Below are 27,963 nucleotides of genomic sequence, written 5' to 3' on the forward strand. Positions count from 1 at the left end.
ATACTAGGTTATATAACACTAGGTTATATAACCTAGCTAATACCTATCTTAGGAGTAAGATATAACCTATAACTAATTAATATAATTAACTCGGTTAGTTCCTACTTATTATCTCTACTTCTACTATATTATACCTATCCGACGAGTGCCTATAAGAATATAATTCGACAGTTCTTAATAATATCCTTATATAGTAATAGCTTTAGTTTTATAAGGAACTAGTATACTAGCTATACCTTAGTATAGTTACCTAACTAAGACTCTAGATTACTAAGATCTATTACGAACTATTATACGCTCTAGCTCTTACTCTAGCGTATATTCTCGTATTCTATAGTTATAAGAAGTATATAGTTCGCTTAATCCTCGACGATATTATATAGGAATTAATAGAACTAAGACTAGGTATATCCTATAAGTAGAACGCCTAGGTATTTATTATACTATACTTCTTATACTTTACTTACGAGGTATATAATACCCGTAATTACCTTCTAGTAATCCGTTAGGAACCTCTTTAGTATAGCTATAAAGTTTATCTTAAGAGTATAGATAAATTCGTATACTTTCTTTATAGTTTTACTTTTAAAGAGCTTAGATATACGTAGCTTAATAGACTCGTATAAGCTATACTCGTCGCTTTCGGAACGTACGCTACTCGTATAGCTTATAGACGCGCTACCTTACTAAGGTATTAGCTATCTAAGGCCTAGCGCTATTATACTTAGCTATACTAGTAATTTAATTATCTATATCTCTTTTAGTAAGCGTTCGTTCTTAGCTTTAAGAGTATAGATCTCTAGCTATTTACGTAACGTATTATTTTTAGCTTAGAGACGCCTACGTATTATATATATATTACTAGTATTATTAGTATTATTTATATTCTCGTCCTATTTCTTTTTAGCTTATACTATTCCGGATTCTAATATCTTTTCGATATAGCCTAATAGCTATCTATCGTTCGGTACGTCGTTATCGCGATTAGTCTACTAGGTAGATACGTTTCGCGTAAATATAATAGGCTTTAATAGATCGCTACTCTTAATAAGATAGAAGAATTATAATTATAAAAGTAGAATATAGTAATATATTAAGCGTCTCTAGACTCTCTATTTAGAGATATTAAGAATAATTCTTGCCTTCTTCGTTTATATACGTTCTATATACTTTTATTCTACGCTAAGTATAAGTAGTACTAGCCGTTATACTTTAATACCTAATAAGCTATACTTCTCGAGCTATATACTTCTAGCTCTTATACTCTAAAGCAATTAAAATAAGTAGAGTTAAAGGCACTACCTCTATAGCCTATATTTATAGAGCCTATAAAGCTAGTAGCGAGTATATAAGCTAATCTAGCTAAACTATTAAGAATACGATAACTAAGTAGGAAGATAGTACTAAACCTTTAGTTTAGCAAGCTTAATATATAGCGATTACAATGCAGTTTGAATTATGACAATCCATACAGTAATAGTTGAGAAACACCACCTCAAAAACATGCTGGAATTGTAGGTTTACGAGGTTCTGTGGGTCACGTGGGGCACACTTCTAGACTTCAGACGGTCCGGCCGACCACGGAATGCGCGACTTGCGCCTCGATTTGGCATCAAGAAGTGGATATGTACAAGACGCTGCACTGCTCTGCTGGCTCAGAGCTACACCCACGCTCCAGCATCGATCGAAATGCGCTTTCTCACTCTCGCCGCTGGCCTTGTGGCCTCTGTGCTGCCGTTCTTGGCACAAGCACAATGTATCAATGAGCTGGCACAGTTCAATGCAAATGTCCGGACAATGAGCTCTAATACTACGTGGTTCATACTTCCAATTCCCAAGGCAGCTGCCCAGGCCGCAATCGATGCTTCCTTCCCTGGCGCAGGTCTTCGAATGCTCGATGTGCCGAACGACCCTTCACTATTCCCTCAAGGCTTTCCTGCAGGCTTCCAACCGGTATTGGTCAACTCTGGACTCACCGACGACATCAGGATGTCCGCTCTACAGATTGATGAAGGACTCATGCAAGGCAACATTTACGTGACCTATGTGGGGCAGCGTGGAAGTTCTACGCCCCTGGCAGCATCGACGAAGGGATACAGTAGGTCAATTCCCCACTGATAGAGATTCAGAATATTGACGTTTCTATAGTCGCCGGTATCAACGGACCTTTGCCAAACGGCCTCGTACCAGCAGTCGCATCGCCTCTCCTCTTCGGCGGCAATCCACTTCGATTGGGACAGTTCCAGCCCAAAGGAGCTGCTTACCAACAGAATGGAAATGACATCTTGGGCGCCAGAGTCGCCTGGACCATCGTACCAAACCCCATTTCCGGCCCAGGCGTCTATCCAAATGCCTTCGACATGATCTTCAGAACAGCGCCATCTTCACGCTACACCGATAGAACGTTCAAGAGCCTCATCAATCAGCCCATAATCCTGCCTACCGGTCTGTGTCAGCGCAACACGTACTACTTCAACAATGCTACTGCGAATCCAGTGTTCAGGAACGGCAACGTCACTCTTGGCCCTGGAGCCAGTGGAAGCAGCCCTTTCAGCAGCGGTCTTCAGAAGGCGAGTCCGGATGGGTCAGGATTCTATGGCAATGTTGATGGATATTCGGCATGTGCGCAGAATGTTGGATACAACCCAGAGAACTGCGAGCAAGCTGCCAGGAGCGTTGATCCGGTTGCATTGCAGTAGTGGGCTTTGAATGCTGGATCTTACTGACCGGTTTCATGAGGGATGAACATAGATAAACGACTCATATTATTACATTCCATGCACAACAAAATAGCTCTATTGCTGAGGCTTTCTGCGACGTTCATCGCTTTCAAGGATCTACTGCTCCAGTCAGATCATAACAAGCCCATGGCCACATCGTCGATTGGCGTTTGGTTCGTCGAGCAAACGAGCAATGGTCTGTTGAGTTCCATATCGGAAATCCGGACTACTGACTAGTTTGTTAGGAGCGTTCTATACACGTCCCTTGAGGACATTTCTTGCCAAATGTATTCAAACCATACTAATTGAGCAGTCCAGCTTTCACGGGCTAAGCTTGGCATTCACTCATCAATGTTCCGACAATGAGCCGGGTGAATGCAAAGGTGGTCAGCGGGAAGTAGATCGGCCGACACTGTCAGCTTCGATCCCTACTTGATTCATCTCAGAGTACATTGGACATCGTGGAGCGTCTCTCGCTCGTGGATCGTGGTTGCATCTCGCGCAAATAACGAGTATTCAAAAGCGATTACATCTGGAAACCAGGAAGCAAAACAGACTCGAATCACCGACGGTCTCAAGTACAACCGATCATCATGGCTACCACAACCCGCCCACGCATTAACCACAGCCTTGAGCTCTCGAGGCTCTATCCATCGTGCTATCCTTGCTTCAAGGGAGCCCGGCGATGCAGTTCCACAGACAACCAGGGTGCTCGACCATGCGATCGTTGCGTAAAGGATGGTCTGCCACCAGAGGAATGTGTCGCTCATCAAGACGATCCACGCTGGGTGGCAGGCAAATCCGGAGCGACCAAGAGGCGCGATGGCGGAAAGGGGGGCAGGGACAATGCCTATGATGGGGGCGTCCGAGCGGCTACCACGGAAGGCTTGCGCCGCTCCGCTCGTTCGACTCGTTTCACGTTCAACCATGCGGACGCAGAGAGTGCTGAAGAGGAAGACGACCAAACGCCCGTGGTGGAGCAGAGCGCAACGGACGGGGCTGCAGAGGCGAACGCTGGCAATGAGACAGTCGTTGTCCCTAGCGAAGAGACTGCTGCTGAGGAAGATATGCCTCCACCCACAGCGCGCAATGCCTTGCCACTCAGCGAATTCTCTTTGGCGAACCGCGGATGTCGCGTCAAAGTGAAGCCGCAGCGACCAGACCAGGACGACTATTGAGTTTTCTGATCGATCAAGGCTTGATGAAGGCAAACGAGGAGGCCACTTCTGTCAGCGCTCACCTTCAGCTATCGGGCGAGCCTCAGGGGTTGTAATTGACGTGAGTCTTCTTGGCAAATCCTCCTCCCACACTTCTGGGAACAAGCTGACCATCAATAGAATCACTTTTCTAATATGCGTTATGCTATGAACGCTTCTCAATGCAGCGAGGCATCCCATGCCATCCATGATTGGATGATGGTGCGAGCGTGCATGGTGGCTGCAGAGGAATACTAAGAATTAGGAGGATAAAAAGTCAAGGTTCGCCTTTCGCTTGGCTTCGAGCACCTCATTTGTCCCATTGAAAACGCTGGTCATTGGCTACGGGCCGTGCTTGTTCTTTGTTGTAACGAAGACGGTGTGTAGCTAAGAGCCTTAGTGTCTGCATGCCAAAACCTTTGCTTCTGCTGCGTGGAAGTGTCCATACAGCCTTTTAGAGAACTATTGTCTGTCGATGTTGACCGTTTATTGTTCACCTGCCTGAGCTTTCACATGCAAAAGCTTGGCACGAGCAGAACAAGCCCGGCAGCGCTCCATTGACCCACCAATATTTCTACTCATTGCTACTCACCACTGATTCCGGCAGGACCACGAGGCTTTCATCAGCATATGCGTTGTTTATTGTTGTTACAAACCCACAATACATTATCTCTCAGACATGGCGATTCGCTTACGACTTCTGCCTCCTCAACCACCTCGAGTCAACGACATCGCAAGCACGCCGACGACCTTGAAAGCGAAAGGAAAGGAGCCTTGCAAGGTTTGCTTAGACGAGAATAGAATTTGCAGCGCGGTTGAGCAGGGCGAATATCCATGCGAGGCGTGCGTCGACGATGCCCACCGTGCAGCAGCTTGTTATCCAAGCAGCGAAGGCCAAGATCCCACCACAGAACAGCCGACGAGCTTCAAGGAGACTTTCAAGGCGAAGATACCCGCGACCAAGCCGTCTCAAGCTGCATCGGCCGCCGACTACGAGCCTCGACAGGCAGCCGGCCAGGTCCAGGCCATTGAGAATGGTGCACAAGATATAAAGGCCACTCGAGGTATTACTCTAGTGTCCTCCAGTCAGAAGTTGCTAATGCGATAGCCAGGCTCTCCAGACTACGGTGCCATTGCTGCGGCAGCGACTAAGGCTCATGCTGATGCAACCACCAACATCATGCTCCCTGGCAGCCACTCTTTGCGCAATCGTGGCTTTCACATTCCTGTCAAGAAGCAGCGCGCAGATCAGCAGGACTACTAGGACTGGAAGGGTGGATGCTGCGAGTTGGAACGTGCCTCTTGATTTCCAGTTCTAGGATTGTGGTACCGGGCAGGCCACTCATGGTTGACATGGTTTTGCGAGAGAGCGTCGTACATGCATTGGACACGAGCTCTGGGAAGAGCTAGCAACTTTGCAGATCGTGTTTATTCGAAACGAAAGTTGGGTATCAGTTAGCTTGTTAGCAAGGAAGATCACAGAAGGGGCCAGCATTGCGTAGTACATGCCCAGTTTGCTCATCCTTCAAGATGTGGCCTTGCAGAAACCGACGGCGAACCTTCGAAACATCGAGGTACCCGAACCAGCAAACCATGGAACATATAATGCGGCTTATCATGAGCTCTTTCCACAAGCACATCCTCGTATTCTTCCTCCTTCGAAGGCGTCGGTGCACTTTATAGTCAAATGGATATCTCAATACACTGACTGCTCCCGAGGCTCTTGTCTTCGCTGCAGGTTTTTATAGTCGTAGCGTGGCACAGTATTAAAATGTCGATGTCAACGACCTCAGGAAGTCTTGCAATCTTTGCGAGTCCGAAACGCTGTCCGAAAGTGGCTCATTCACTTGGAGTGAACACGGCCCCGGCCGGGGCCCACTACCGGACTGCAATGCGGGAAGCTCACGCAATCCCGTCGGCTCTACACAGAAAGTCCTTCAGTAGTACTCGGCGCCAGGTCACTGAGTTCTGTAGCGGGCGCTGCGTTGCAGTCGGCTCCTGACGCTGAACCGGTAAGTGCTCGCTCCGAAGACCTTCCCAGTAGCGGATCAACATCTAACCGGCATCAGATCTGCGCACTGGACTCGAAAGTGTCGACAACTAGACATCACTTGTAAGAGGCTCGAAGTCGCCGCGAGGTGTGTAAGTAGCAATATCCCTAGCGATCACCCTTCGTCACTTACGCGATGCAGACCACCAGCCAAGTTGATTACCATCGATAGCATTGTCCCAGCCGATACGAAGATGGGTCGAAACGGAGCCGCCAAACCACCACAGAAGGTTCACACGCGCAACAATCAAGACCACGCTCTTTCGAAGAAGCATCCGTCATGCTTCGACTGCAACGCAGGTCGCCGTGGCTGCAGTGCTACCAACACGGGCGGTGTGTACCCATGCAAGAGATGTGTCGATAAGGGGATCAAGACCTGCATGCCACACCAACAGGATCCTCGCTGGCGTCCTGGCATGGGTAGCACAAAAGTTCGAAACAACCCCAAAGCTGGCCAACGCTACTACAAGGTCATCAGCAAACACATCCAGCACAACGACGGCAGTAAAGCTCCAGGCAAACGTGGTTCTCGCAAAGCTGCTGCTGCGGTCAATGGTAGACGTGGTGCAAAGAAGTCTTCGATCGAGCACGGCGATGAGAAAATCGGACCATCAGCCGCTCCGCTACCACTCCAACGCTCCAACACTCCCTCGAGTGATACACCAAAACTCAGACGTTCCGCACGTCTCGCAGAAGCCACCACTGAAGGTGCCTGTCTGACTGGAAACGATGAGGAATCTGAGGGCGAGGACTCGTTGAGCGACGCTGGTGTTGAGTCTTCTGAGGTTGAGGTGGGCGCAGCTGAGGAGGGCGAAGCACCTGGTGGAGCTGAGTCTTCTGAGCTGGAGGAGGGCACGGCTGACGAGGATCAAGCACACGGTGGATCTGACGGCAGCACGGATTCTCAAGATGTTGTTGATCATGTCGAGCTACCTGCAGCCAACTACATCGACGAGGACGGCATTGAGTACACTGCGAGCGGGATGCCGGTGAAGTTTGTGTTTGAGTTCGAACCAGGCTTCCTTGATGGAGAGGATGAGTAGTCCGAACAAGATCAGGAGACCGGTTCTGAAGGCTTGGTGGCTCGCGTCCACGCTTGCGTCTCAGAAAGACTGAAGCACGGTAGATGGCGAGAAGGGGCACGGGCTGCGATGTGCAGATTGTGCGCTTCCACACATGCGTGGCAATCGCACGGCAGGAATTTTGGTCCAAAACATGTTTTCAAACAGGCAACTCAGCATCGAGTGCTGAATGTCTCGCGCTAATGCTTGGCAAGAGTCCAGCTTTCTTTGTGTCTAGCACAGCCAGATGTTAGCGTGCCGCTAGTGCGCAATGCTTTGTTGTGTGGTTTGCTCGAGAATGCCATGTCTTCCATCTTTGCTTGACCTTGCATTTTGTCGATTAACGTTGTTCTTCCGCGTTTCCCATGAAGCAAGTATACTTCTTTTCAGGACTTCTATATTCCGTTCCCATTTATCTCTGCGCATCATGGCAGTAAGCGGCCCGCCATAGTGTGTCAAAAATGGAGCCGGATCTATTCACTCGATTGCCAAATGTGGAGTCATTCACCTGCATTCCAGCGGAAGTTATTCGGCCGGTATCCAAAAACTTGATCTGTCGCGGACATCGAACACCCACCATTTGCAAGGAGCAAGTACTCGTCCACCTCCACAAGACTCACTGCGAGCAAGATGGCCGAACACGCAGCCTCGAATTCGCAATCGTCTCTGCCAGCTCCAAGGACGACCGCGCCACGCCAACTCAAGCGCGCGCCAACGAATCTAGCCCAGGCGAAGGCATTCCCAGCTTGCAGACCGTGCCAGAAACGAAAGGTGAAATGTAGCAACACATCAGACGAGACCGGCTTCCCATGCGATGCCTGCAAGAAGCGCGGAACCGAAGATGAGTGTGTTGATCATCTCACGGTGGTCCAGCAGCCGCTACCAGCTGTATCTGGCTCATCTCGGCGCTCAGCACGCAGTGGTCGAGCTTCTGTCCAGTACACCGAAGACGATGATGGCTCCTTACTCCAAGAGGAATCGAATGGCCAGGAGCCCGAAGAGGCTGCTCCATCGCAAGCCGCCGCAGATAGCCGAGTGCCTGTCGAGGCTACTCACTCAGCCACGAACGAAGGACACCGAGACGAGCAACACTGGCACGAGGTCAATCGATTCCGCCTCATGAGCTTCGAGCAATCCCTTGGCGAAGCCGCTGGCGGACCAACGGCGCGCGCAGTACTGAACGCCATGTATCAGAGTCTCGAAGAGCGTGATTATGCGGCAGTGGTGCGTTTTCGCAAGCTCCTTGAGAGAGCACTCTGGCCGACGGAAGATGCTCAAAGCGAGTAATCATCAATTCAAGACCAGAAAAAGGAAAGGACGCTAGCCCGAGTTGGTATGACCATCGCTTCCTCGGTCAGATCATGAACGACAATGGCCACCACGCTGCAAGTCCTATACCCAGGCAGCATGGCACAGGTAGGAGTAGCGACAGCATCTTCGATTGCGGATAGCGCTCACACGTCTCAGAGACCATTCAAGCATCGACCCAAGTCACGCAACGATGACTTTACGCGCACAAAGTCTTTTCCTTGCACAACTTCTTTGTTCGAGCCCGGCTGCAGAATTTTGAGCAACCTGGCCAAGAAACAATGTAATGGAGGCATCAATTGCATGCGATGATCGCTAAGCAGAAATTGGGCTTCGTTCGTGATGTCGGCAGTGTTGACGGTTTGTTGTAAATGCGGGTGTCCTTCGCCGAGGTTTGAACTTTAGCGATGTTCTCTCAGTTCTTCATCTCCGTATACTTTCCATTGAGACTCGCCCGTTCAAGACGCACAATGGACTTGATGGGGACATATGTGGGAGGACAACCATTTTGTCCTTCACCCGCGATGTCCAAGTCACGGGCGTGCGCGAGTGAAGAGCTGCGGCTGTGCGAGGCTATTATATTAGAGCGCTCGCCTTTCTTCAGAGTCTTCACCAAAATACACCGAGAAAAATCCCGTTCGTACAAGACGAGAAAGCAAGCGCACTCCTTCCAATCCGCACGAACTGACCGCCTTCAGCTTCATCGTTGATCGAAGATTACTGTTGCATATCGATCGCAACACACCGGATCCGAACGCCTCCCGAGAACCAAAACAAGACCCGACATGACCAGTCAAGCAGGAGCCAGCATGACTTCGGGCCCACAGCTCCAACGTGCGGCCACCGATGTCAAGCACTCGAAGCAGTATCCAGCCTGCTTGCAGTGCCAGCAACGCCACGTCAAATGCAGCAATACTCTGAAGGAGACAGGTTTCCCTTGTGAGGCCTGCATCGAGCGTGGGGTGCCTGCACAAGAGTGTATGTCGCACTTCGATGACCCGCATTGGATTCCAGGAGTCTCTGGAGCCACGCACAAGAGAGGTCGTGTCAAAGCCTCACGTGGCGTAGGCCAGCGCCAGAAGAAGCAGCGGAATGTAAAAGCCGCACGCCAGGAGGAAGACGAGGATGTTGTGTCGGAAGATGAAGATGACGAGTTCCAAGGCCCCACCGTTTCTAATTCTGGTCCTCGTCGCTCAACTCGTTCGAAGCTACAGGAAGGCGGTTATCGTGAAGATTCAGAGGATGAGCAGCCTGACGTTGAAGATGCAGATCATCGTGTCCTCGAGAACGAACCGTATCATGGCGAAGATACAGAATATGCTGATTCTGTAAATGAACAGGAGACTCCTTCGGCTGACAAGCGTGCGACCCAAGCACAACCAGATCAGAGCGCTGAAGTACAGCCTGACAATGAGGCTGATCGCCTGATGGCCATCGAGGCACAGCTCGGAGCTGCAGCTGAGCGACCAGCGGTCCAGATGATCCTGAGGGTGATGCGCGAGCGACTGGACGAAGGCGAGCACAACGTGATCGCCAGGATGCGCTACCTTCTGGCTCGTGCAGCAGGACAGCCTCCCACATTCTGAGAGTCCGATGCGACCACTGTAGACGGGCCCGAGATTCGATGCCCGCGCAAGTTGGTGCATGCCGAACAGACGGTATTCTGCCATCACCTGCCCTTCCGACAGGAAAAGCCAATCAATTTGGATGCCAAGATGCCTGTACAGGTTGTATGATCGCATTCAGAATCGCTGGTGTTGCACGATAAAGCTAAACTGGTGCACCACCATGAGCGCCAGAAGCCTCATGCCGCCGTCGAGGGAAAACCGAGAAACGAAGCCAACTCGTAATCGAAGAGCCAACAAGCTCCATCATACATAGCGCTGAACACAATCGCCACTTCTGCTTGCTGCAATGAATTACCGTCGACGTACTGCGGCCAGTATGTGTAGGAATCTGTATAGAGCCGGGCGTGAAAGCTATAGGAGGAGCATATTCACTCCTATTCACTTGCCAAGTCCAAAGCGGGAAACCCGCCTGAAACTTAATTCAACCCTTCCAGCTTGACCAGATCTTCTTGCCGGCACACCATCTTCGAAGGAACAACAAACTCTTCTACACAGCATCCAGGTCGACTCGACCTTCGGTACTCGTTCGCAAAAGGTGAGCGGTAAAGGCGGCAACAATTCCAGTCCCAGGCGGCTGACTTCTCTCAGATCCCATACACCACTAGAGTCGCCAGACAGGCGCGCCGACACCATGGCCCCCGAGGTCTCCACCCGCAAGACGTCCGCTCGCAAGACGTCTGCTCGCAAGGCATCTGCTTCTACTAGCTCGCCAGCATCCTCGCCTATCCAAGACCACAAGCCGAGATCCAGAAAGGACCACGATCGTGCGCGCTCGAAGAGCCACCCAGCTTGCTATTGCTGCTACGACCGTCGTGTGAAATGCAGCAACACTAAGTTCATGACGGGATTCCCTTGCAGGGCCTGTGTGAGGAGAGGCACAACCGCCGACTGCATCGCGCACAAGGACCATCCAAATTGGGTCCCAGGTGTGACAGGCGCCACACACAAGCGCAAGCGCAAGGTCAAGCAGCTCGAGCAGGATGCCGCGGACGAGGCCAAGGATGGGAACAAGGAGAAGCCAAAGAAGAAGCAGAAGGGTCCGAAGCCGAGGGCAGTCAATGTCGAAGTGGCCGCACCAGTCGGTGTGGAAGTGCCGACTACCAACAAGTCATCCAAGCGTAAGGCTAATGCGCTCGAGCCGAAGGATGAGGATGAGGCCAGCATGGGCAATGATCAAGAACCAAAGAAGAAGCGCCTGAGAAAGGACAAGACCGTCGATGAGGTCGCCACATCGGCCGCTCCATTGCCAGGTACTGGTTCGCCACGCCGTTCCCTCCGCAACAACATCGTGCACGTCGCCAATACCGATGATGGCGAAGACGTTCAGAGCGAGGATGGACAGTCAGAAGATGGAGTCGCGCAGCTCGAGGAGATGCCAGAGCAGGGAGACAACGTCGATGAGGCCGAACCGCACACAGATCAGCTGCCTGGCGTCACTATCAAACCGAATGCCTCCAAGCTGTCCACCGTCCAAGAGATCGAGTCCAGCCTGGGGAGCGCCGCTGATCGTCCAGAAGTTGGCCTCGTGCTCGAGCAAATGCACAGCAGGTACACATCGGGCAGCGGAGAGGTCCCACACCGCATGCATCTTCTCATGGCTCGGGTTGTCCGCCACTGCGAGGCAGCCGGTGTCTCAGCTCCTAGAGACCAACCAAGCCATTGAAGAAGATAGGGATGCCGGCCAGGACGTCGTGTCGGTCTTCTGAGCTGAGAGCTGTTCGAATCCTATCGCTTGTTTCCAGGCACACCGGATTGTTCAGAATTACATGCGCGAGAGAGATGTGCGGCGAAGGTGGCCATTGAGCTAGTCTTATATCGCTGCATGCCCACGACGGGCATTGAGTCCCTAATACTAATGTCAGCCACGCCATTGCAGGCGTAAGTGCAACAGGCCGCGATCTGACACAGCCTCAGAATGCCCAAGCTAGAAGCATGTCATCGGAAGCTCGATGAGTGATGCAAGCTAGGCTTTCGGGTCTGGAGCCTGCAAATTAGATCAGCACACGAATACAAAGATCACTCTAAAAACTTTTCCTTGTGTCTGGCTTGCCTTTGTTCTTCATCACGTGATGCTTTCTCAGATGTTTCTCATTGTTGCCTGTGCGATGTGCACAGCCGGGTACGCAGTATTAGCATGCCCGCAAGACTTTCAAAGTCGAAAGATGGAGGCGCAGTAAAAATTCAGATGCAGCCAATGCACCAGCGTAGAATGTGGAATGAGTGTGAAATAGCAGGAAAGACCCGAAACCCTACCTACCATCAGCTACCTGCCCGTTTCACGTACTTGCCTTTGCACCCATAATCCTTCTCAGCATCAGGACCTCGTGCTTCGTGACAAACACGCCGTTGCCAGTTGGACCACCGTTGGCAACATCTTCCATACCACTGTCCATGGCATCGATCAGAGCTGAGACTTTGTCTCCTTCCCACGTGCCAGCGTCGTTGGTCCAGAAAACACGACGAATGCCCACCTTGTGCATGAAAGCAACGCATCGGTAGCAGGGCCTTGATGCGTGTATCTTGTCTCTGTCAAATGAGCAAATGTGCTCAGCACTTTCCGCGCGGGAAGGCGAGGGAGATGGTTCGGGATTTACTAGTTCGTCGTGCAGCGAGCCGGTGGCCGATTTGGTACTGGTGATTGACAAACTTGACAGAGAGTCAACACTGGACAACAGGAGATCCTCCGTAGTATCGTCGGGGTTAGCTGGCGGAGATGGGGGAAGTGGCCGAGCGGCTTTCAACTTCCGCGGCTTGATTTGCGACGTTCCAGTCCAGCCGATTCTGACAACGTACAGATCCGCTCCTTGCAATCGTGAATGCTGCTTGCGATCATCCGCCTTGATAGCACGACCAATCGGCAGTAGTACTGGCTGTGTCGACTCCTGGTCGTTCTGTGAAGCAGCACTTGACTTCATCTTTCCCGACTGCGTGTTGTCAGCAATCATTCTCGTCTTGACGTCGAACAAGGCAGCACTGACCCGCTTGTAGTCCTTGCGTCCTCGAGCACGATGGTACTTCTCAGAGCTGGTCGTTGAAATCGTGCCCTCGTTATTGCCGTCATCATCATCAGTCATAGAACCATGCTCTCGTAACACATCACATTCATCAAATCGTGAAACAGAAGGCTTCCCGTCCTTAGACGCAGACTGTGCTTGTTGTGCCTGTCGATACCGGCCGTACCCGTACTGATACTGGTACCGGTTCTTCTTCCCATTCTTCTTCTCGGTTTTCCGGTTCTGATGATGTTTCTGAGCACCCGCGTCCTTGTGAAACGCCAGACTCAAATCTGCCAACGTCTGCGTGGCCAGATTGTGGTTGTCGTTGTTGTCCTCCTTGACCTTGTTGTTGCTCTTGTTCTCTAACCGCACCTGATTGAGATGTGGAAGCTTCAAAACCGCACTCTTGAACCTGCACCTTGCCAGTGCCGGCGGAGGTGTCGCAGACGGCCTTGACGTAAGCCTCGAGCACGGCGCGTCGTAGTCGAGCTTTACGTTTATCCGCACGCGGTAGTTTGAAGCACGGTTTTTCGCGGGAGAAGGTCGTGGAGGACAGGGTGGAAGAGGCGTTGAGAGCAGTGTAGATAGCCATCATCTCCGAGTGCATCGACAGCGGCTGATTGACGGAGTGACCTCCACCGGGATTGGCGTTCTCGAATGGAACAAATGTGCCGTGGCTCTGCTGCTGATGCTGCTGGTGCTGCTGATTGTCCTGCTTACATTTCTGCTTGCCCTTGAGCTTCTTCTTTAACTCGGCCCCACTGGCAATACGACCAGTCTTCAGGGCACCACCGTTGAAGCCTGGGCGATAGTCATTATGGCCACGTCCGATGACTTTGCCGCCGCGCACGACAATGGCACCATGGCGGTAGTGAAGGGGCGACTTGGCAGCCTCCTCCAGGCACAGAGACAAGTAGTTGTCGGTCTTCATTTTGGTTGTTAGTCGGCAAATTTCCTGAGAAACTGATGAAGTGTGGTTATGGCGTACGTGAACAGTACCGTGGAGGCTGTTTCGTTAGCTGGAGTTGAATGCGAGCTGTGAGTCAGTGAGGTGTCTCGTGGATGGACGACTTTTGGAAATGCGCGACTGACACGTGAAGTGAGTACGCGCATGCCAAGACCATTACTTAAGCTGAGGCTTGGTCACTAACTTACAAGATGAAAATGAACCCATAGGCATAGGGCTAATGTAGTCGTGTCTGCAACAACTTGCTGCAGAACTATTATATTTCTTGAAATAGCAACAGAACGGAGATACCCTGTGCTTTCTGGATAAAGAGATGCTTCCTAGACATTGCTCCCGGTCAAGCTGGACCAGTGGCCGGACCCGCCAGCTGAGGGGCGTCATTTCCTGAGAAAAAGGCACGATTCAATTCAATTGTCAACTATTGTACAAAACCAATTATGAATGCTCGAGACTCTGTTCCGCCTTTCCAACACATTATATCCTAAGCCTTACACTGCCTCAAACACTCTTGACTCTGGAAAGTCTGCGTACAGGAGCCATAGGAGTAGATCATCAAACGGCGCAGTATGTGTCAGACTTGCGAAATATCTTGATGCATCGACGGGGCTGCCAAAATGACTTTCCTCGAACCGATTTGGGCCGCAACGTTGACGTACAGCCGACCTAGTCAAGCGAGGCCCCCATGTTGGTTCGTAGACACAGTAGCCGTGGTGTGGTTGTAGGACTCCATGATTATACCACCGTAATGACCAAAGGCCTCGCGTGTTGACCGTACTGTCAGTCCTCCCATCTGTACCAAACATGTAGGTGAGCGCAAGGTTGCGAATGCTGTTGACTTCACGAGGTGATCGCAATACTATTTCCTCTGCACCCAGAAAGGTTGCTGGGTTGAGGCAATCCACGTCCAGTTTGAAGTTGACATTGCGCCAGTATGCCTGGTATAATCTCCGATATGTTCGTCTCGCATCAAAGTAGATGTGCCGGCAGGTCGCTAGCGAGGCATACGAAGGAGGTGTTGCATGAACCAAATCGACTACAGCACCAGGGTGCGGTTTTGTGTCGAATGCAAATTCGTAGATCATCCAGCAGAGTTCGGTTGGCAGTATCGGATGGAACGGTCGGGGCACGCTCGACATGCTGCGTGAAGCTGTGCAGAGCTGTAGAAGCTGGCTTGTGTGTATGCGCGTGTGTGTATATGCTCTCGTGACGGACTTTCTGACGAATCTGGTGCCGCTCGTAGTCGCTACCTTGTCTGTGTGCGTTGAAAAGTTTTGGCAACAATGATACTGTTTGGATGCTTCTGCTAGTGATGAGTCGTCGTCTTGCTGGTGCTTTTGATCAAGCGTTTGAGAATCCTGGACATACTCCTCCTTCTTGCACGACCCTCGGAAGTGGCAAGCATGGTATACTCTTTGCCATAGCAGGCGCCATGACAATGACTTGCAAGCGCAGCGGAGACACCACACAGCCGCGAGAAAGTGCAAATTGGACCAGGACACGATGAGAAGGAAGCACTACCAGTCCGGCGGATGGACCGGAACTTCTCTGCTTCCTCGGTTGAGTCCAAGTGAAGTTTTGTGCAAACTGATCGCAGTATTCAGGACTTGTGGATCATCTGGCTGGTCAGCGTCTTCCGTAGCCTAATCCAGCTCACCGTGAGACTGCTCCAGGAGTTGAGCCCGACATCATCAGTATACAGCCTATTTCGTTAAGCATTCGGCAATCGTGAGACGCAGACGCAGGTCAGAAGTCTGAGCTTGATGATCACGTGGATCGATATGCGCTCTTGCCTCATCGAATACATGTAGTTCTGCCAACAAGCAGAGAAGCGTCAGATGTCAGGACCAAGACGGTGACAGAATCCTGATCTGATCATGCGGGCACAGCTGTCTCAGAGGAAGAATGTAGCATCATAGCCAAGAGTACGAAGTCGAGCTGCACAGCTGCAGGCGCATGAAGATCGGTCCACAGCGGCAGTTCCAGCAGTGCCGTTGTGCTACCGAAAAATTGTATGCTCGCTCGCATCTCGAAACCGGGCGTCACGTTCGATCAGGCCATCGCGATGATGGACGAAGAAAAGGAAAGAAGCGCAGAGTGAGGTCGCCAGCAGGGATGGGCATGCTTCGCGAGGGCGGGCAGTGACTGGTCGCGGGCACGCCGTCGCTTCCTCTGCCGCGGTCGCGTGTTTACTTTCTTGCATCATAGTCTCAGTCCAAGATTGCGGCTCCGGCTGGCCTGAGGTCAGATTGATGATCTGGGGAGACACAGGCGCAGACGGGTGCAGCTGGGTGGAGCTGCTGGAAATTTACACACTGGACATGCAGCTGGACGAGCATGGATGGCGGCAGAGGGAGAGGCACCAGCAGCACCATCATCAAGCACTCCGGTAGATAGTGATCTCGGCGGCCGGAGACAACGCCCTCTCGTCGTTGCACGAGTCAAGGTCGATCAACAACCGTGACCGAGAGACACCAGGCCAACACGACTCTCTCTTCAGGCCACCATGGCCGTCACCGCCTCGCCCACCTCGCTCGAGGCTAAGCTGGTCGTGCTTGGGTCGCAAGGCGTCGGCAAAACATCGCTGGTGCATCGCTATGTCAAGAACTCCTTCATCGATCCCAACAAGGCCCAATCGACCGTCGGTGCCTCCTTTCTGACCACTCGCGTCAACGACCCCGAGTCTGGTGCCCAACTTCGTCTACAAATATGGGACACTGCAGGGCAAGAACGCTTCCGATCGATTTCCCGCTTGTACTATCGAGGCGCCAACGCTGCCATCCTGTGCTACGATGTTACGAGTAAGAAGTCGTTCGATGAGATGGGTGCATGGTTGAGAGAATTGCGAGAGAATTGCGGTGGGGCCGAAGTGGAAGAAGATATGATATTACACATCGTCGGCACAAAAAGTGATGTCGTTGCGGCAGATCCAACAAAGAGGGAAGTGCCGTTTGAGCGATGTATAGGCTATGTCGCGGAACAGCTGCTCCCTCCAGGAGGACCGATGAGCCCACAGGTCCAGCCCATCAGCTGTCCACCGAGTCGGCATGGTCTCCAAACTCCCGCGAATGGCATCATCAACAGCCCGAACAGCAATCGGAGTTCGGGCTTCTGGGGCCAAAGTGACACCACTTTCGTATGGGATTGCTGCCATGAGATCAGCGCAAAGGACGGCGAAGGCATCGATGAGGTCTTCCGTGTTGTGAATAGAAAGCTGATCGAGCAAAATGCGAAGCGGCAGGAACGACAACGAATGCTAGAGGAGATGTCCATCGGCAAAACACCCGGAGCTGATGGAAGTGTAGGGACACCAGGCTGTTACTTCGACCTCCCAAATGGAGGCCATGGTAGTTTCCGACTCGGTCATGGCGATAAGCGACGAAGCTGGCTCGGAGCTCTAACACCCGGAGGCATTACAAACTACAGCGAACACGACCACGAGGAAGAGGCCAAGAAGGGCAACAAGCAGGGGCGTTGCTGTTGAGACGGCAGTGATGTAGCACTAACTTTACGATGACGGCGTTGGTTTCAGTTCTGGCCGTGTGGATATGTATAGCGAGAGCATTTTAACGGAAGACAGCAACGAGTTTTGGGAGGAGGAATGGAGCTGTTTTGTACAATGGCAGAACTTCAGGGTGTATACTAAGAGGCTTGATACCCCCAACGCGCTGCAGATTCGGCAGGCGCGTATACATATTAGATGATGAGTTTTGGAATGATAATCTTCGTGCGAGTCGGATGACTTGGGTTGTGCCTCGAAATTCTTCCTGCCTTCAAGCTTCATTCGAGATATACCCTCATAACAAGAGTGCTCCATTTGCTTTCGCGTGTCTTTCGACTGCATCATACACTTTACACAAAAGGCCAGAGAGAGGCCCAAACGCCTTCGCCATGCTGGTGCTCAAACATATGTATACCACCCATTTCACTACCGTCCCGTGAGCCAGCTGTACCAACCTTTCCCGCTCTGCGTAGCATTATCGACCGCAACCTGTGCCTGTCGATCCAATGGTCCTCCCGCCGGCACCAGCATCTCCGGTACTTTTTCACCCTGCCTTCTATGCTGATCGACTTTATCCTCCACCGCCTGCAACACATGTCTCGCCTCTTCTTTCACCTCCTCAGCCGCGAATTCCGTCTTCTCCGCTATCGTCCCTGCCGCAGCAGCAGAAGCAGAAGCCGCACCTAATCTCCCACCCTTTTGCTCCTCTTTGCTCAAATCTTTGAATAGCCAATTACTCGCTCTCTTGAACATGCCCGGCCGGTTTTGCTTTTCAAGTTCTGCCTGTCTCGCATTTCGTTCCCGATTAATCAACAACATCTGATCCTCCGTCGCAGTCCCCTGACTAGCAGCCTGCGTCGCAATAGCCAATTCTCTCGCATGTTCGATTTGTTTCTGCGCCAACCACTCTTTCCGTTTCCGGCGGTTGTGTAGAATCATATCCGTCACACCTGCTGTAGCGACGGCTCCGGAGAGAATGGTCAAGCCGATGAGGCTGAGGGCTGTGAAGCGGTGGGCTCGGTCTGCCCATACTCGACCTATGCGGACGGTCTTGTCGAATGTGGTTTCGCGGCCTTGTTTGGCGAGAGCGGCGGCTGCTCGGAGACGTTGGATCTTTTGTTGGGGGGTTTCATTTGCGGGTGCGGAGCCAAAATTTATTCGTGATGAAGTTGTTGCGCCTGGGGCGGAGGATGTGAATGTGCTGGAGGCGTACGGTCCTGTTGCTGTGAAGCGCGTTGCGTCGGACGGTGAGCGCGCCATTGTGGATTGGTTGTGCTATGGCGAGAAGGAATTTCTGGTATCGAGAGGAGCGAAGGGCTATGTGTGATGCATTGCATTTGATGATCGTCTAGACTATCTCCTTGGGAAAAGTTGAAGTTCAAGTCGATGACGGTCGGACCAATCGCCAATGAGCTCCGATCCGACTTCAGGTCGGGCTTCATCCCTTTGACATTCCCTACACTCTTGACAAACAAGAGATATCGTCTGCTTCCAGTGCAGTCAAACCGCTGCTAGAGGGTGCTGTTGTGCGCCTCGAAGTGCAGACGTGTACAAAGGCATCGTGCGCTGCCGGCATGGCAGATCAAACCAGTACAACCGCAGTGCCAGATCTACAGGCCATTCTTGCCACTCTTGCCCAGTATTCTGCTCAAAATGCTGCGGCTGCTCCAGCGACAGGCACGGATCCTAGCACACCACAGCCTGAAGATGCGTCGCAGCAGAACCGAGGCGTTACCAGCCTGCCAGCTGAGCGAGAGCAGCCCGCGAAGTCGTTTGACCCACGCCTTCCACGCCCGCAGGGCCGATCAGCAACTTCGACGCCAAAGCCTATGATTGACCCGGCAACAATCACCGTCTGGCCAGAGGCTCTACGATGCGTGACCAAAATCGGAGCGCAAAACCCACAGTTTGCCGTGAGCATCAAGCGGGTAAGCTGGTGCGTGCCTTCCTGTGTTTGAAGAACCCATTGACACGTGCAAACAGATGATGAAAGATCAGCGAGCCAACGAGATGCGTTGGTATTCCGAGAGACAGAACCTTAAGCATGTGCACGCCAACCGAGCTGCTGAGACTGCCAAAGCAGAGTCTATTCTCAAGTCCTTGAACCAGAACTCTTACGAGCCTTTGCCTGAGCTCGAAACGCCAGAGGAGAAGAAGGAACGGGAGCTCGCTGAATTCGATCGAAAGATCTACGCTGCGCAGGAGACCATGGCGGCCGCTATGACAGCGGAATTGAAGAGTCTGGGCGTCCCCTTCTTTGGGGCGAGCGAGTCCTTGATCGTGCCTGATGACCGAGACCTGTCGGAGAGCAAGCTGCCAGATGGTCATCCCAAGTATAGTCCGCTTGTGACCAGAAGCGAGTTGATGGCATTGCAAGGAAAGATGGTGGATCTCCTTGAGGACTTGTATCGCGATTAGTGGCGTATGGCGCACGATGACTTCCCTTGCAAGGCGAGCTTGTTCAGGCCTTGCCCATATGATCGGTAGCACGTCGAGCGCGCTGTCAGCTGCCAAAAGTGAGTAGGTAGCCGCCCCAGGTGGCAGTAGCAGTCTAAGCATATGAAAGTATGGGCTCTGGTGCTACTCATTCACCTTACTCCCACGTGCTCAATGCACACTGGAGGCACAAAAGACGGTCCAAATCCATTCGCAACCTGATCATCTTGTTCAACATCCCAAAGCACAACAACTACGGAACAGGTCCACGCAGGACCAGCGCAGCCAACGGGTATCTGCCACAACTACCTCACGCTCCTTCGGTTCGACGGCACGCGCTCTTGTGTCTCCGCAGCGACAGGACCTTCAAGCCGCAGCTTGGTAGTCGGCATCGTTGCTCATCGGCTTCGAAGGGCAGGTTGGGCCCGGTCTCGTCGCGGCGCGGTCAGTGAAACCCTCGGGCGGACGGTTGTAGCGATCTGGACACTGGACTCGTCAGGTCAGTTGAGCCGCTCCCCAGGCTCCAGAGGTCTATCAGGGTGGTCAGCATTGGTAGGTCGACATCCAGACATACCTTTACAACCATCTCTGAGGCCCATTCGCTCCACGAAATCACCACTGACCAGGACTAGGGACAATCAAGCAAACTTTCCGCATTAAATAACTCGTCTTCATAGCGAAGTCTTTGAGGGCTGTGAAGGTGAAAGGTTGATTGAGAGTAAGGTACGTGAGCTAGCGACCAATCCACTTCCGCTTCACCTTTCATAACGCGATCTCCACCACAACGAACATCACTCGATGCGTTGGACGAGTCTGAACACATGCTCACGGCCATTTAGTGCTCTACGCCATTACTTCGATTCATCACCACATTCGTTCCGCTTCGACGCCGGCCTCAAGACTACCCACTGCAAACCGCAGGCCTTCCTTCACTCGCTCTCTCACGCAAACGCGCCGAACGCCACCGCCATGGGGTGCGTCCGTCGCGTCTTCGCCGTGCTTTCGGTCTTCCTAAGCGCCACAGTCATCCACGTCAAAGCCTCCGACATTTCTGGCGTGCAGCCATCTGACGCTCACCTGATGGTAGATGGCATTGCAACAGAAGTGGTCAGCGTTGCACAGGCCCTCACGATCACCGTCAGTGCTGGAGCCACCCTTACCCCGGAGCCGATCGCTTCTGCGCAGACCTTGATCGATACTGTCAGCATTGATCTCGGTCACGGAACCACTTTGTCACTCGATCCGGGCGTGACTATCGACCCCGTGCCCGAGGCCACCGCACCATCGCAACAAGGCTTAGTCGTGGTCACAGTTCTTCAAACAGTGACTCGTACGGCTCACTCAGGCAACGAAGCGCAGCCTACTGAGCGGCGAGAGAAGCGGTTCACACAATGCTGGAATGGCAGCGCATGGCCATGCGGCGTGCCAACGACCACTTACACCGACACCTACCCGCCTTGGGTCTTTATATTGCATGGAGAGACTATCAGCACCATCTACCATACAACCACAACAAATGGTGTCGTATGGGTAGCCTCGATGTTCGTGAACGAAGACACCGAGGTACATCACCCTGCAACCACTATCACCGGCACGCGGTACTCTTATTACAAGCGTGATCTGGCATCTGCATCTACCAGCGCTTCCTCTACTACTACCACAACTGCCTACATCAGCACTGTAGTCATCACCATACCGGAGCCGTCTTCCAGCACTCAGCCAACCTCCATCAACTTCTTCAACGGCACTATCTCAACCCCGGCCTCTTCTGAGGCATCAGCCAACACTACTTCCGTCCCTTACATATCGGATGCGACAAGTACTTTCCTGCCTTCATCATTCTCCAGCGAAGCCGGTGCCTCCTACTTCACCAAAATCAACCCAATCGCAACCGTCATCCAAGAGATCTGCAAAATCAACGGTACTTGCTACCCTCTCTACAACACTTCCGCCGTGACTGCCAACCCGAACTTCACTATTCCGCTCACTGCTTTCTCAGCCAACCTGACAACCACAGCCTTCACTTTCGTCAGCCCGACAGCGACTACGACCTCGAAGTCAACCTCGGCATTAACTTCGAGTACTTTGGGGCCATCGACAACTCGGAACTTGGGAGGGGAGCAGAATGGAGGAGCGGCTGGAAACAGCGCTTGCGCTTTTCTGACTGGGTTGATGGTTCTTGCTGCTATTTTGTGAGAAAAGGACGAATGAGCGTTGCATATGTATTTGACCGGGCAGTTCTTGCTGCATTCAGACTGTAGCTGCTTAGTCTAGCAGTGAAGCGGGCCGATAGTAGGCTCAATCAAAAGTAAATGAAATTTATTAGAAGCTCACTGTGGTCTCGCATTCGTGCCAATATCCCCTCCTTCTGCAATTTTGAGTGCTCTGTAATGCTGTCGTATGTTCTGACGAACTGGTCAGATTTGGAGTACTAGCGGCGGAGATGAAGAGGTCGAGCTCCGTCGCTCTGCAAATTGAAGGGGCCCATGGCTCTACACATCTTCAAAGGATCATGGCGAAAATTGTAGCTGCGACAAAAGTAGGCAAGAGACCTGAAAGACAGAGATATCCTCAGTTCTGATCTCGGCTCTCTGTCTCTATCGGACTGGCTGCGTCACTGGGGTATAGAACTGAAGCTGAGTAGCGACAAAGTCATACCATTGAGGAACTCTATCAGCCAAGATGTCACGACCCTGCTCAGCTGTTTTCCCTGCCAACGGGTATGCAAAAGACCAGGAAATGGTGAAAGATCGGAAGTCACGGATTCTACTGCCTGCAGCTCTTATTCTGATCTCGTCATCTAGACAAGATCCATAGGAGGGGAAAACTGTACGGATTGCGAATTCTGCTTCCTGGAGACATGATTGCTGTGCCGCACTTCTGCAAGTTCTCCCACCCGAGCTCTTTATCGTTAACGTCTTCCAGCCCATTCTCAACCCGGCACGGCACCATATCCTTCCCGCCACCTCGTCCACCATGGCTTCACAGTCGCCCAGGCCAGTAGCCCCACAGTTGCAATCAGGAAGATCCAGACCACCAGCTGATCCTTGACACTATCTCGTTGGAAGCACGTCGTGAGGACATTCTCTTCCGTCGCTCCGGCACATATCGGTAAATTGTATGATAGACAGAATTGCTTGTTGCAATCTGCACATGTACGGCCGTGAACCTTGTTTTCGGAGCCGTTGGTGGGCAGAATGTCGCGGGCCTCGAGGGCTAGGGGATCAGGTTCGGCATCTCGAAGAGTGAGTCGCGTGGGGTTCGTGCCAGTATCTGGTTCAGTGGGCTTATCGGATGAAGGGGGAGCATCGAGTGGGATGATGGTGCTATTTGTGAAGCAGGTGCATTTGCAGAAGGATGTCGGTGCTGGTAGTCCGTCAGCCGGGTGGAGGTGCGCTGGAATGGGTCGGAAAAGGCTCACAGGCTGCGAGGGAGAGTGAGAGGAAGGAGAGGAAGAGCAGCATGTACTGCCACACGGGTCGTTGTCGCGTCATCGTTCAAGCATACTTGTTCGTGATGGATGTCTCGAGAGGTGGAGCTGTGAGGTTCATGGTTCGTCTGGACGTTCACATGCTGCGCGGCAAGCTCCGTAGCGCCAAGCAGGGATGAAGTTACATTTTCGGACCTTTTCTGAGCTATCCACTTCCTTTCTGCATCTGCACGCCAATATGCGCCGGTGACACCATGAGTCCCGAAGACCGCACTCGACTTCACATCACGCCCTTCAATCCCTCCATACTTGATCGCTTTGTCCCGGATGCTCTCAAGCCCGTTGCGACAAACATTTCGTTCCACGCAGTAGAAACCTTTCCCGAGCGGGGCTTCGGCTACGTAGAGTTGCCTAACAGCGAAGCACAGAAGCTGAGAAAGAAACTGAACGGAACTATGTTGAAGGGCACAAAAATTAAGATTGAGGAGGCCAAGCCGGAGAAAAAGCGCAAAAGCAGAGAAGAGGCTGCCCCAGATGGAGACGACGGGAAAGCGAGGAAGAAGGCCAAGAAAGAAAAGACGAAGCGCAAAGTCGGTGAGCTTGTTGTTGAAGGACATGAGCTGCCTGAGGGACGCCATGTGAAGAGAGGCTGGGCCGAGGACAAGGCGAAGTCGAAGAAGGGCACCAAGAACGACGACAGCATCAAGGATAAGAAGATGAAATTCAAGACTGTTGTGCCACCGAACAAGGTTGAAGTGGAGAGGGAGAGTGGCAAGAAAAGCAGAACGAAAGAGAAGAAGGAGAAGGAAGCGCAAAAGTCTGGACGTAAAGAGGTAGTGGTTACCGAGGGCAAAAAGACAAGCAGGCCTGCTGCTGGTGGAAAGGCGAGATCAGGAGAACTGAAATACGAAGATGGCAGAGGCTGGGTCAACGATGAGGGTGAAGTCGTAGAGGCGGAGACAGAGAAGCAAAAGAAGAAGCGAGAGCGCAAGGCTGCGAAAGAGGCTGCAAAACCGGCTGTCCTTGAACCTGAGCTACAAGAGCAACAAGACTCTGTACTTGAAGACGCACCCGAGCTGGATTCCGAGCCAGACGACGAAGGCAGCATCGAACTAGCACACGCCAGTCTTCCGACACGAGAAGCCTGGTCAGGCGATGAGGACAGTGCATCCAGCGCCTCAGTCTCTTCAGCTTCTGAATCAGTCACATCGTCCGAGTCAGACGACGACACAGAAGCCAACCTCGACGCACAACTCGTACAAGCTCGCAACAATTCTGCCTCGAACAAAAACACGCAGACACCCGAAGCTATTTCTCTCCCAGTCGGCTCAGTACAAGAGAAGGAAGTCCACCCGCTCGAAGCCCTCTTCAAGCGTCCCGCTCCATCAACAGCAGATGTCTCCCCGAGACCAAAGCCCACGCCTATCGACACCTCATTCAGCTTCTTCGATGCGCAAGGTGGCGAAACGGACGAAGACGACGTCGGCGCTGTCGCGGAACTCCGCATCCCGCAAACCCCACGTACCAAAGAAGATCTCGAGTGGCGAGGGCAGAGATCCGCCGCACCAACACCTGATACCGCTGCGATAGGCAAGAGATTCGATTTCCGCTTCACGCAGGATGAGGATGAGGACGAGGACGAGGACGAAGAAATGGCTGACGCGGACGCCGGTGGCGACGCTTCTCCTCAGGCGAAAGCCGGAGCTGCGAGACCTACAGGTGAGGAGAAGGAAGAAAGTGAGTTTAGGAAATGGTTTTATGAGAATCGCGGGGCGCTGAATCGAGGATGGAAGAGGAGGCGGAAGGATGAAAGGAAGAGTCTGAGACAGAGGGAGAATAGGAGGATCGGGAGGAGGGTGGCCTAGTGGAGCCTCCTGTCTCCTGGCCGGAAGCGATATAGATGTGGCGACAATGCTGTTCATGAGCCGGAACGTGTTCAGGTCGCTTTTGTTGCACAGAAATGCGTCATGAGAGAAATGTATATTTTGATACTGCCAGCCATGTCCATGCAATCGCATGCTGTACACAAGATCGAGATGCTCAGCGAAATATACACGCAGAAGCAAAACTTCAACAAGGAGAATCGGAAGAGCGTTAAGTGTGAACATGATATTAGTTGCTGTACTATATGTACACCACTGTCCGTCGATGAGGTTCCTCCATATAGTCAACCCTCGAGCATGAAATCGTCCTCAAGAAGACTCTTGCTCGCCACGAAGCTGAACCCGCCAAAGGGGTCGTTCTCAGCGGCAATGTACGAATCATTGGCCATATCCTCGAATCTCTGGTTGCGAGACACGACAGGACTGAGAGGCAAGTCTGTGAAATCGGCTGCAAAGTTCTCCGCGAGCTCAGGATCGGTGATGACGGGCTGAATAGGCTAGAAATTGTGTTAGCACGTCCTTACTGGGACCTGTTGATAGGAGAATGAAGACTTACAGGCTCCATTTCGCGACGCTCGAGCTTCTTCCAATCAATCTTTTTGAAGAAGCGATGCGCTTTCAACTCTTTAATGCCCTTCACGGTCGTGCCACCAAGGCGCTTGTGTGGTTCCTTTCGTAGCAGCCGAGTCAGAATATCCTTCGCATCAGGACCAAGATAGTATGGAAGCTGCAGCTTCTGCTTGAGGATATTCTGCTGGATCTTGGCGTGGTTGTTACCACCGAATGGGGGCTGGCCAGTAAGTAGATCGCATCCTATTGCACCAAGACCCCACCAATCGACCGAAAAGTCGTAGGGCTTGCCCTCGATGACCTCCGGCGCCATGTAGTCGATCGTGCCGAGGATGCTGTTCGCGCGCTCGTCTTCTTCGGCAGAGACTTTCGAAAGACCGAAATCAGTAAGGAGCAGATGGCCTTCCGAATCGAGCAGGCAGTTCTCTGGCTTGAGATCGCGGTAGATGACGCGAACATTTTGGTGCAGGTGCTCAAGAGCGAGGACCATCTCTGCCATGTAGAATGCTGCTGTATCTGCGGTGAACATGCCTTCCATTGCCAGGTGCGTGAAAAGCTCGCCGCCCTGAGCGTATTCGAGGATCAGGTAAAGCTTCTCCTGGTCCTGGAAAGCATAGTACAACTTCACCACGAATGGGTGGCGGTTGACAGACTCCAGAATGTTGCGCTCGGTGCGGGTTTGCTCGATGAGACGCTTATGGACCGTAAGACTAGCCTTCTTAAACTGCTTCTGAGCGTACAGCTTGCCTGTGCATTGCTGCTTGACCAGATGGACAGTACCGAAAGCACCCTTGCCAAGACATCGCACAGGCTCGAAGTCCTCAGCATGCATCTTGCGATGAATGGAGTCAGTCCTCAAACCACCCTCAATAGCCTGCGATGCAAATATCGGAGTTTGGGAGCCGGCAAGTGGGCTGATGAAGTCATTGTCGAGGGGAACATCGTATGTCTCCATCTCGGTCCTGTCGCCGTCGCTACCGGCCGATGAGGCCGTGGCAGTTGTCATCGAAGCATTTGACATGACACGAGCCAGACTTGGTCTCCTGCTGTCCAGGTTGAGTGCGTCGAGACGCTCGCGAAGACAACTGATACCGCCCTGGGGAGTTGCCGGGCGCAGCGCAGGGCTCAGTGCACCAATACGAGGCGTGGTGGCCCTCGAGAAGTCTGATTCCTCGCCATCGGTAGTCACTGGAGTCTCGAAACCTTTGATCACGTTGACTGCTGGTGCTGCTGGCAGCATGCCTCTCTTCTTCGCCTTTTGGCGCTGCTTCTTAGCCTTCTTCCGAAGGGCCTCATGATCGAGTTTCGGGACGGGGAGGCTCTGTTCGACTGGCAAGTCTCGAGCTGTCATGCGCGGAGTGCCGATTGGCATAGGAGGAGAGCGTTGAATGCCCAGATCGGCATAGCTGGGCTCAATGTCCATGGCTGGCATTTTTACAATCCAGGTTCGGCGCGTGGTATGCAGAGCAGTCGTGTATTCAGAAGGCCCCTCTCAGCGACCGATCGACAGCTTTCGCAGCGGTCCTATGTAGACTCCGTTTATGCAGATTGCATATGGCAGTCGGCGGTGACTATTGTTTGCCTAATCGTCTACGGCACTTTCGAGTTTTGTTCGGGCTCTTCACCGAGCCTCTTCGTCCTTTTCGCCCAGCTTCAGGAGTACCCTTACACTGGGCCTCGTACACCTAGCCAGTCCAGCGCCGCAAAGCTGGAATCAGTGCGCGAGAGTCCTGCAACGCCGCCTGGAAGAACTGCGACGATTGCGCCGGAGAAGACAGAGAACGTGGTAGCGGGAGGAGCGGAGTAGCCCATCGACGGTAGCGGAAATGTGTCGGAGTGTTTGCTGGAGTCGTCAGGTGCTCTGACGACGTGTGTAGTGTGTGGTGAATAAGTCGCGTTGAGAATATCTTTGCAGGTCAGGAGCGAGACACGATGATTTCGGACGTTGGTTCACCAGCCATCGAACAGCGCACGTGCCGACGGTAATTTTAGCCCAGCCTAAACCGACCCAAGGCGCCGCAAGCAGCCAAAAGTTGGCACGGTCCACCACGTCTCACAGTGCGATGATTCCACGATGTCTGATAAGTTGGAGCAGCTGCTTTCGCTGGCCGGGAGGCTCAGAACAGGGTAGCCAGACTGGAGCTTCCAGTCACTTTTACTTTCACATCTAGCGAACGGCCGGTGTCCGGTTCAAGCACATGCAAGCTGATCCGGTAAGA

At 52.4% G+C, this 27,963-nt stretch overlaps 15 protein-coding genes across 15 annotated transcripts; 11 read left to right on the forward strand and 4 right to left on the reverse strand.

Moving 5' to 3' along the window:
• Nucleotides 1-1,689: 1,689 nt before the first annotated feature.
• RHO25_003178 (uncharacterized protein) lies at nucleotides 1,690-2,699 on the forward strand (the record flags this gene model as incomplete). The annotated part of the gene is made up of 2 exons (XM_023598697.2): nucleotides 1,690-2,098; nucleotides 2,149-2,699. 2 exons carry the CDS (start codon nucleotides 1,690-1,692, stop codon nucleotides 2,697-2,699), a joined length of 960 nt encoding a protein of 319 aa, XP_023455185.1.
• A 614-nt stretch (nucleotides 2,700-3,313) lies between these two features.
• RHO25_003179 (uncharacterized protein) lies at nucleotides 3,314-3,898 on the forward strand (the record flags this gene model as incomplete). The annotated part of the gene is made up of 1 exon (XM_023598698.1): nucleotides 3,314-3,898. The coding sequence occupies one exon, from the start codon at nucleotides 3,314-3,316 to the stop codon at nucleotides 3,896-3,898; it is 585 nt and encodes a 194-aa protein (XP_023455188.1).
• A 697-nt stretch (nucleotides 3,899-4,595) lies between these two features.
• On the forward strand, nucleotides 4,596-5,180 carry RHO25_003180 (uncharacterized protein; the record flags this gene model as incomplete). Its single annotated transcript, XM_023598699.1, has 2 exons — nucleotides 4,596-4,980; nucleotides 5,029-5,180. 2 exons carry the CDS (start codon nucleotides 4,596-4,598, stop codon nucleotides 5,178-5,180), a joined length of 537 nt encoding a protein of 178 aa, XP_023455187.1.
• Nucleotides 5,181-6,160: 980 nt separating this feature from the next.
• On the forward strand, nucleotides 6,161-7,009 carry RHO25_003181 (uncharacterized protein; the record flags this gene model as incomplete). The annotated part of the gene is made up of 1 exon (XM_023598700.1): nucleotides 6,161-7,009. The coding sequence occupies one exon, from the start codon at nucleotides 6,161-6,163 to the stop codon at nucleotides 7,007-7,009; it is 849 nt and encodes a 282-aa protein (XP_023455190.1).
• A 648-nt stretch (nucleotides 7,010-7,657) lies between these two features.
• Nucleotides 7,658-8,314, forward strand: RHO25_003182 (uncharacterized protein; the record flags this gene model as incomplete). The annotated part of the gene is made up of 1 exon (XM_065602366.1): nucleotides 7,658-8,314. The coding sequence occupies one exon, from the start codon at nucleotides 7,658-7,660 to the stop codon at nucleotides 8,312-8,314; it is 657 nt and encodes a 218-aa protein (XP_065458438.1).
• An 806-nt stretch (nucleotides 8,315-9,120) lies between these two features.
• On the forward strand, nucleotides 9,121-9,921 carry RHO25_003183 (uncharacterized protein; the record flags this gene model as incomplete). The annotated part of the gene is made up of 1 exon (XM_023598701.2): nucleotides 9,121-9,921. One exon carries the CDS (start codon nucleotides 9,121-9,123, stop codon nucleotides 9,919-9,921), a length of 801 nt encoding a protein of 266 aa, XP_023455189.2.
• Nucleotides 9,922-10,594: 673 nt separating this feature from the next.
• On the forward strand, nucleotides 10,595-11,626 carry RHO25_003184 (uncharacterized protein; the record flags this gene model as incomplete). Its single annotated transcript, XM_023598702.1, has 1 exon — nucleotides 10,595-11,626. The coding sequence occupies one exon, from the start codon at nucleotides 10,595-10,597 to the stop codon at nucleotides 11,624-11,626; it is 1,032 nt and encodes a 343-aa protein (XP_023455972.1).
• Nucleotides 11,627-12,239: 613 nt separating this feature from the next.
• On the reverse strand, nucleotides 12,240-13,890 carry RHO25_003185 (uncharacterized protein; the record flags this gene model as incomplete). Its single annotated transcript, XM_023598703.2, has 3 exons — nucleotides 12,240-12,887; nucleotides 12,942-13,331; nucleotides 13,378-13,890. 3 exons carry the CDS (start codon nucleotides 13,888-13,890, stop codon nucleotides 12,240-12,242), a joined length of 1,551 nt encoding a protein of 516 aa, XP_023455973.1.
• Nucleotides 13,891-16,429: 2,539 nt separating this feature from the next.
• On the forward strand, nucleotides 16,430-17,407 carry RHO25_003186 (uncharacterized protein; the record flags this gene model as incomplete). Its single annotated transcript, XM_023598704.1, has 1 exon — nucleotides 16,430-17,407. One exon carries the CDS (start codon nucleotides 16,430-16,432, stop codon nucleotides 17,405-17,407), a length of 978 nt encoding a protein of 325 aa, XP_023455970.1.
• A 444-nt stretch (nucleotides 17,408-17,851) lies between these two features.
• On the reverse strand, nucleotides 17,852-18,685 carry RHO25_003187 (uncharacterized protein; the record flags this gene model as incomplete). The annotated part of the gene is made up of 1 exon (XM_023598705.1): nucleotides 17,852-18,685. One exon carries the CDS (start codon nucleotides 18,683-18,685, stop codon nucleotides 17,852-17,854), a length of 834 nt encoding a protein of 277 aa, XP_023455971.1.
• A 314-nt stretch (nucleotides 18,686-18,999) lies between these two features.
• Nucleotides 19,000-19,843, forward strand: RHO25_003188 (uncharacterized protein; the record flags this gene model as incomplete). Its single annotated transcript, XM_023598706.2, has 2 exons — nucleotides 19,000-19,353; nucleotides 19,409-19,843. 2 exons carry the CDS (start codon nucleotides 19,000-19,002, stop codon nucleotides 19,841-19,843), a joined length of 789 nt encoding a protein of 262 aa, XP_023455968.1.
• Nucleotides 19,844-20,830: 987 nt separating this feature from the next.
• On the forward strand, nucleotides 20,831-22,057 carry RHO25_003189 (uncharacterized protein; the record flags this gene model as incomplete). Its single annotated transcript, XM_023598707.2, has 1 exon — nucleotides 20,831-22,057. The coding sequence occupies one exon, from the start codon at nucleotides 20,831-20,833 to the stop codon at nucleotides 22,055-22,057; it is 1,227 nt and encodes a 408-aa protein (XP_023455969.1).
• Nucleotides 22,058-22,793: 736 nt separating this feature from the next.
• RHO25_003190 (uncharacterized protein) lies at nucleotides 22,794-23,355 on the reverse strand (the record flags this gene model as incomplete). The annotated part of the gene is made up of 2 exons (XM_023598708.2): nucleotides 22,794-23,227; nucleotides 23,283-23,355. 2 exons carry the CDS (start codon nucleotides 23,353-23,355, stop codon nucleotides 22,794-22,796), a joined length of 507 nt encoding a protein of 168 aa, XP_023455966.1.
• Nucleotides 23,356-23,545: 190 nt separating this feature from the next.
• Nucleotides 23,546-25,156, forward strand: RHO25_003191 (uncharacterized protein; the record flags this gene model as incomplete). The annotated part of the gene is made up of 1 exon (XM_023598709.2): nucleotides 23,546-25,156. One exon carries the CDS (start codon nucleotides 23,546-23,548, stop codon nucleotides 25,154-25,156), a length of 1,611 nt encoding a protein of 536 aa, XP_023455967.1.
• A 302-nt stretch (nucleotides 25,157-25,458) lies between these two features.
• On the reverse strand, nucleotides 25,459-27,176 carry RHO25_003192 (uncharacterized protein; the record flags this gene model as incomplete). Its single annotated transcript, XM_023598710.2, has 2 exons — nucleotides 25,459-25,671; nucleotides 25,731-27,176. The coding sequence occupies 2 exons, from the start codon at nucleotides 27,174-27,176 to the stop codon at nucleotides 25,459-25,461; spliced, it is 1,659 nt and encodes a 552-aa protein (XP_023455974.1).
• Between the last annotated feature and the right edge of the window lie 787 nt (nucleotides 27,177-27,963).

This window comes from Cercospora beticola, chromosome 2, assembly GCF_033473495.1.
Source record: "Cercospora beticola chromosome 2, complete sequence".
NCBI lineage: Eukaryota > Fungi > Ascomycota > Dothideomycetes > Mycosphaerellales > Mycosphaerellaceae > Cercospora > Cercospora beticola.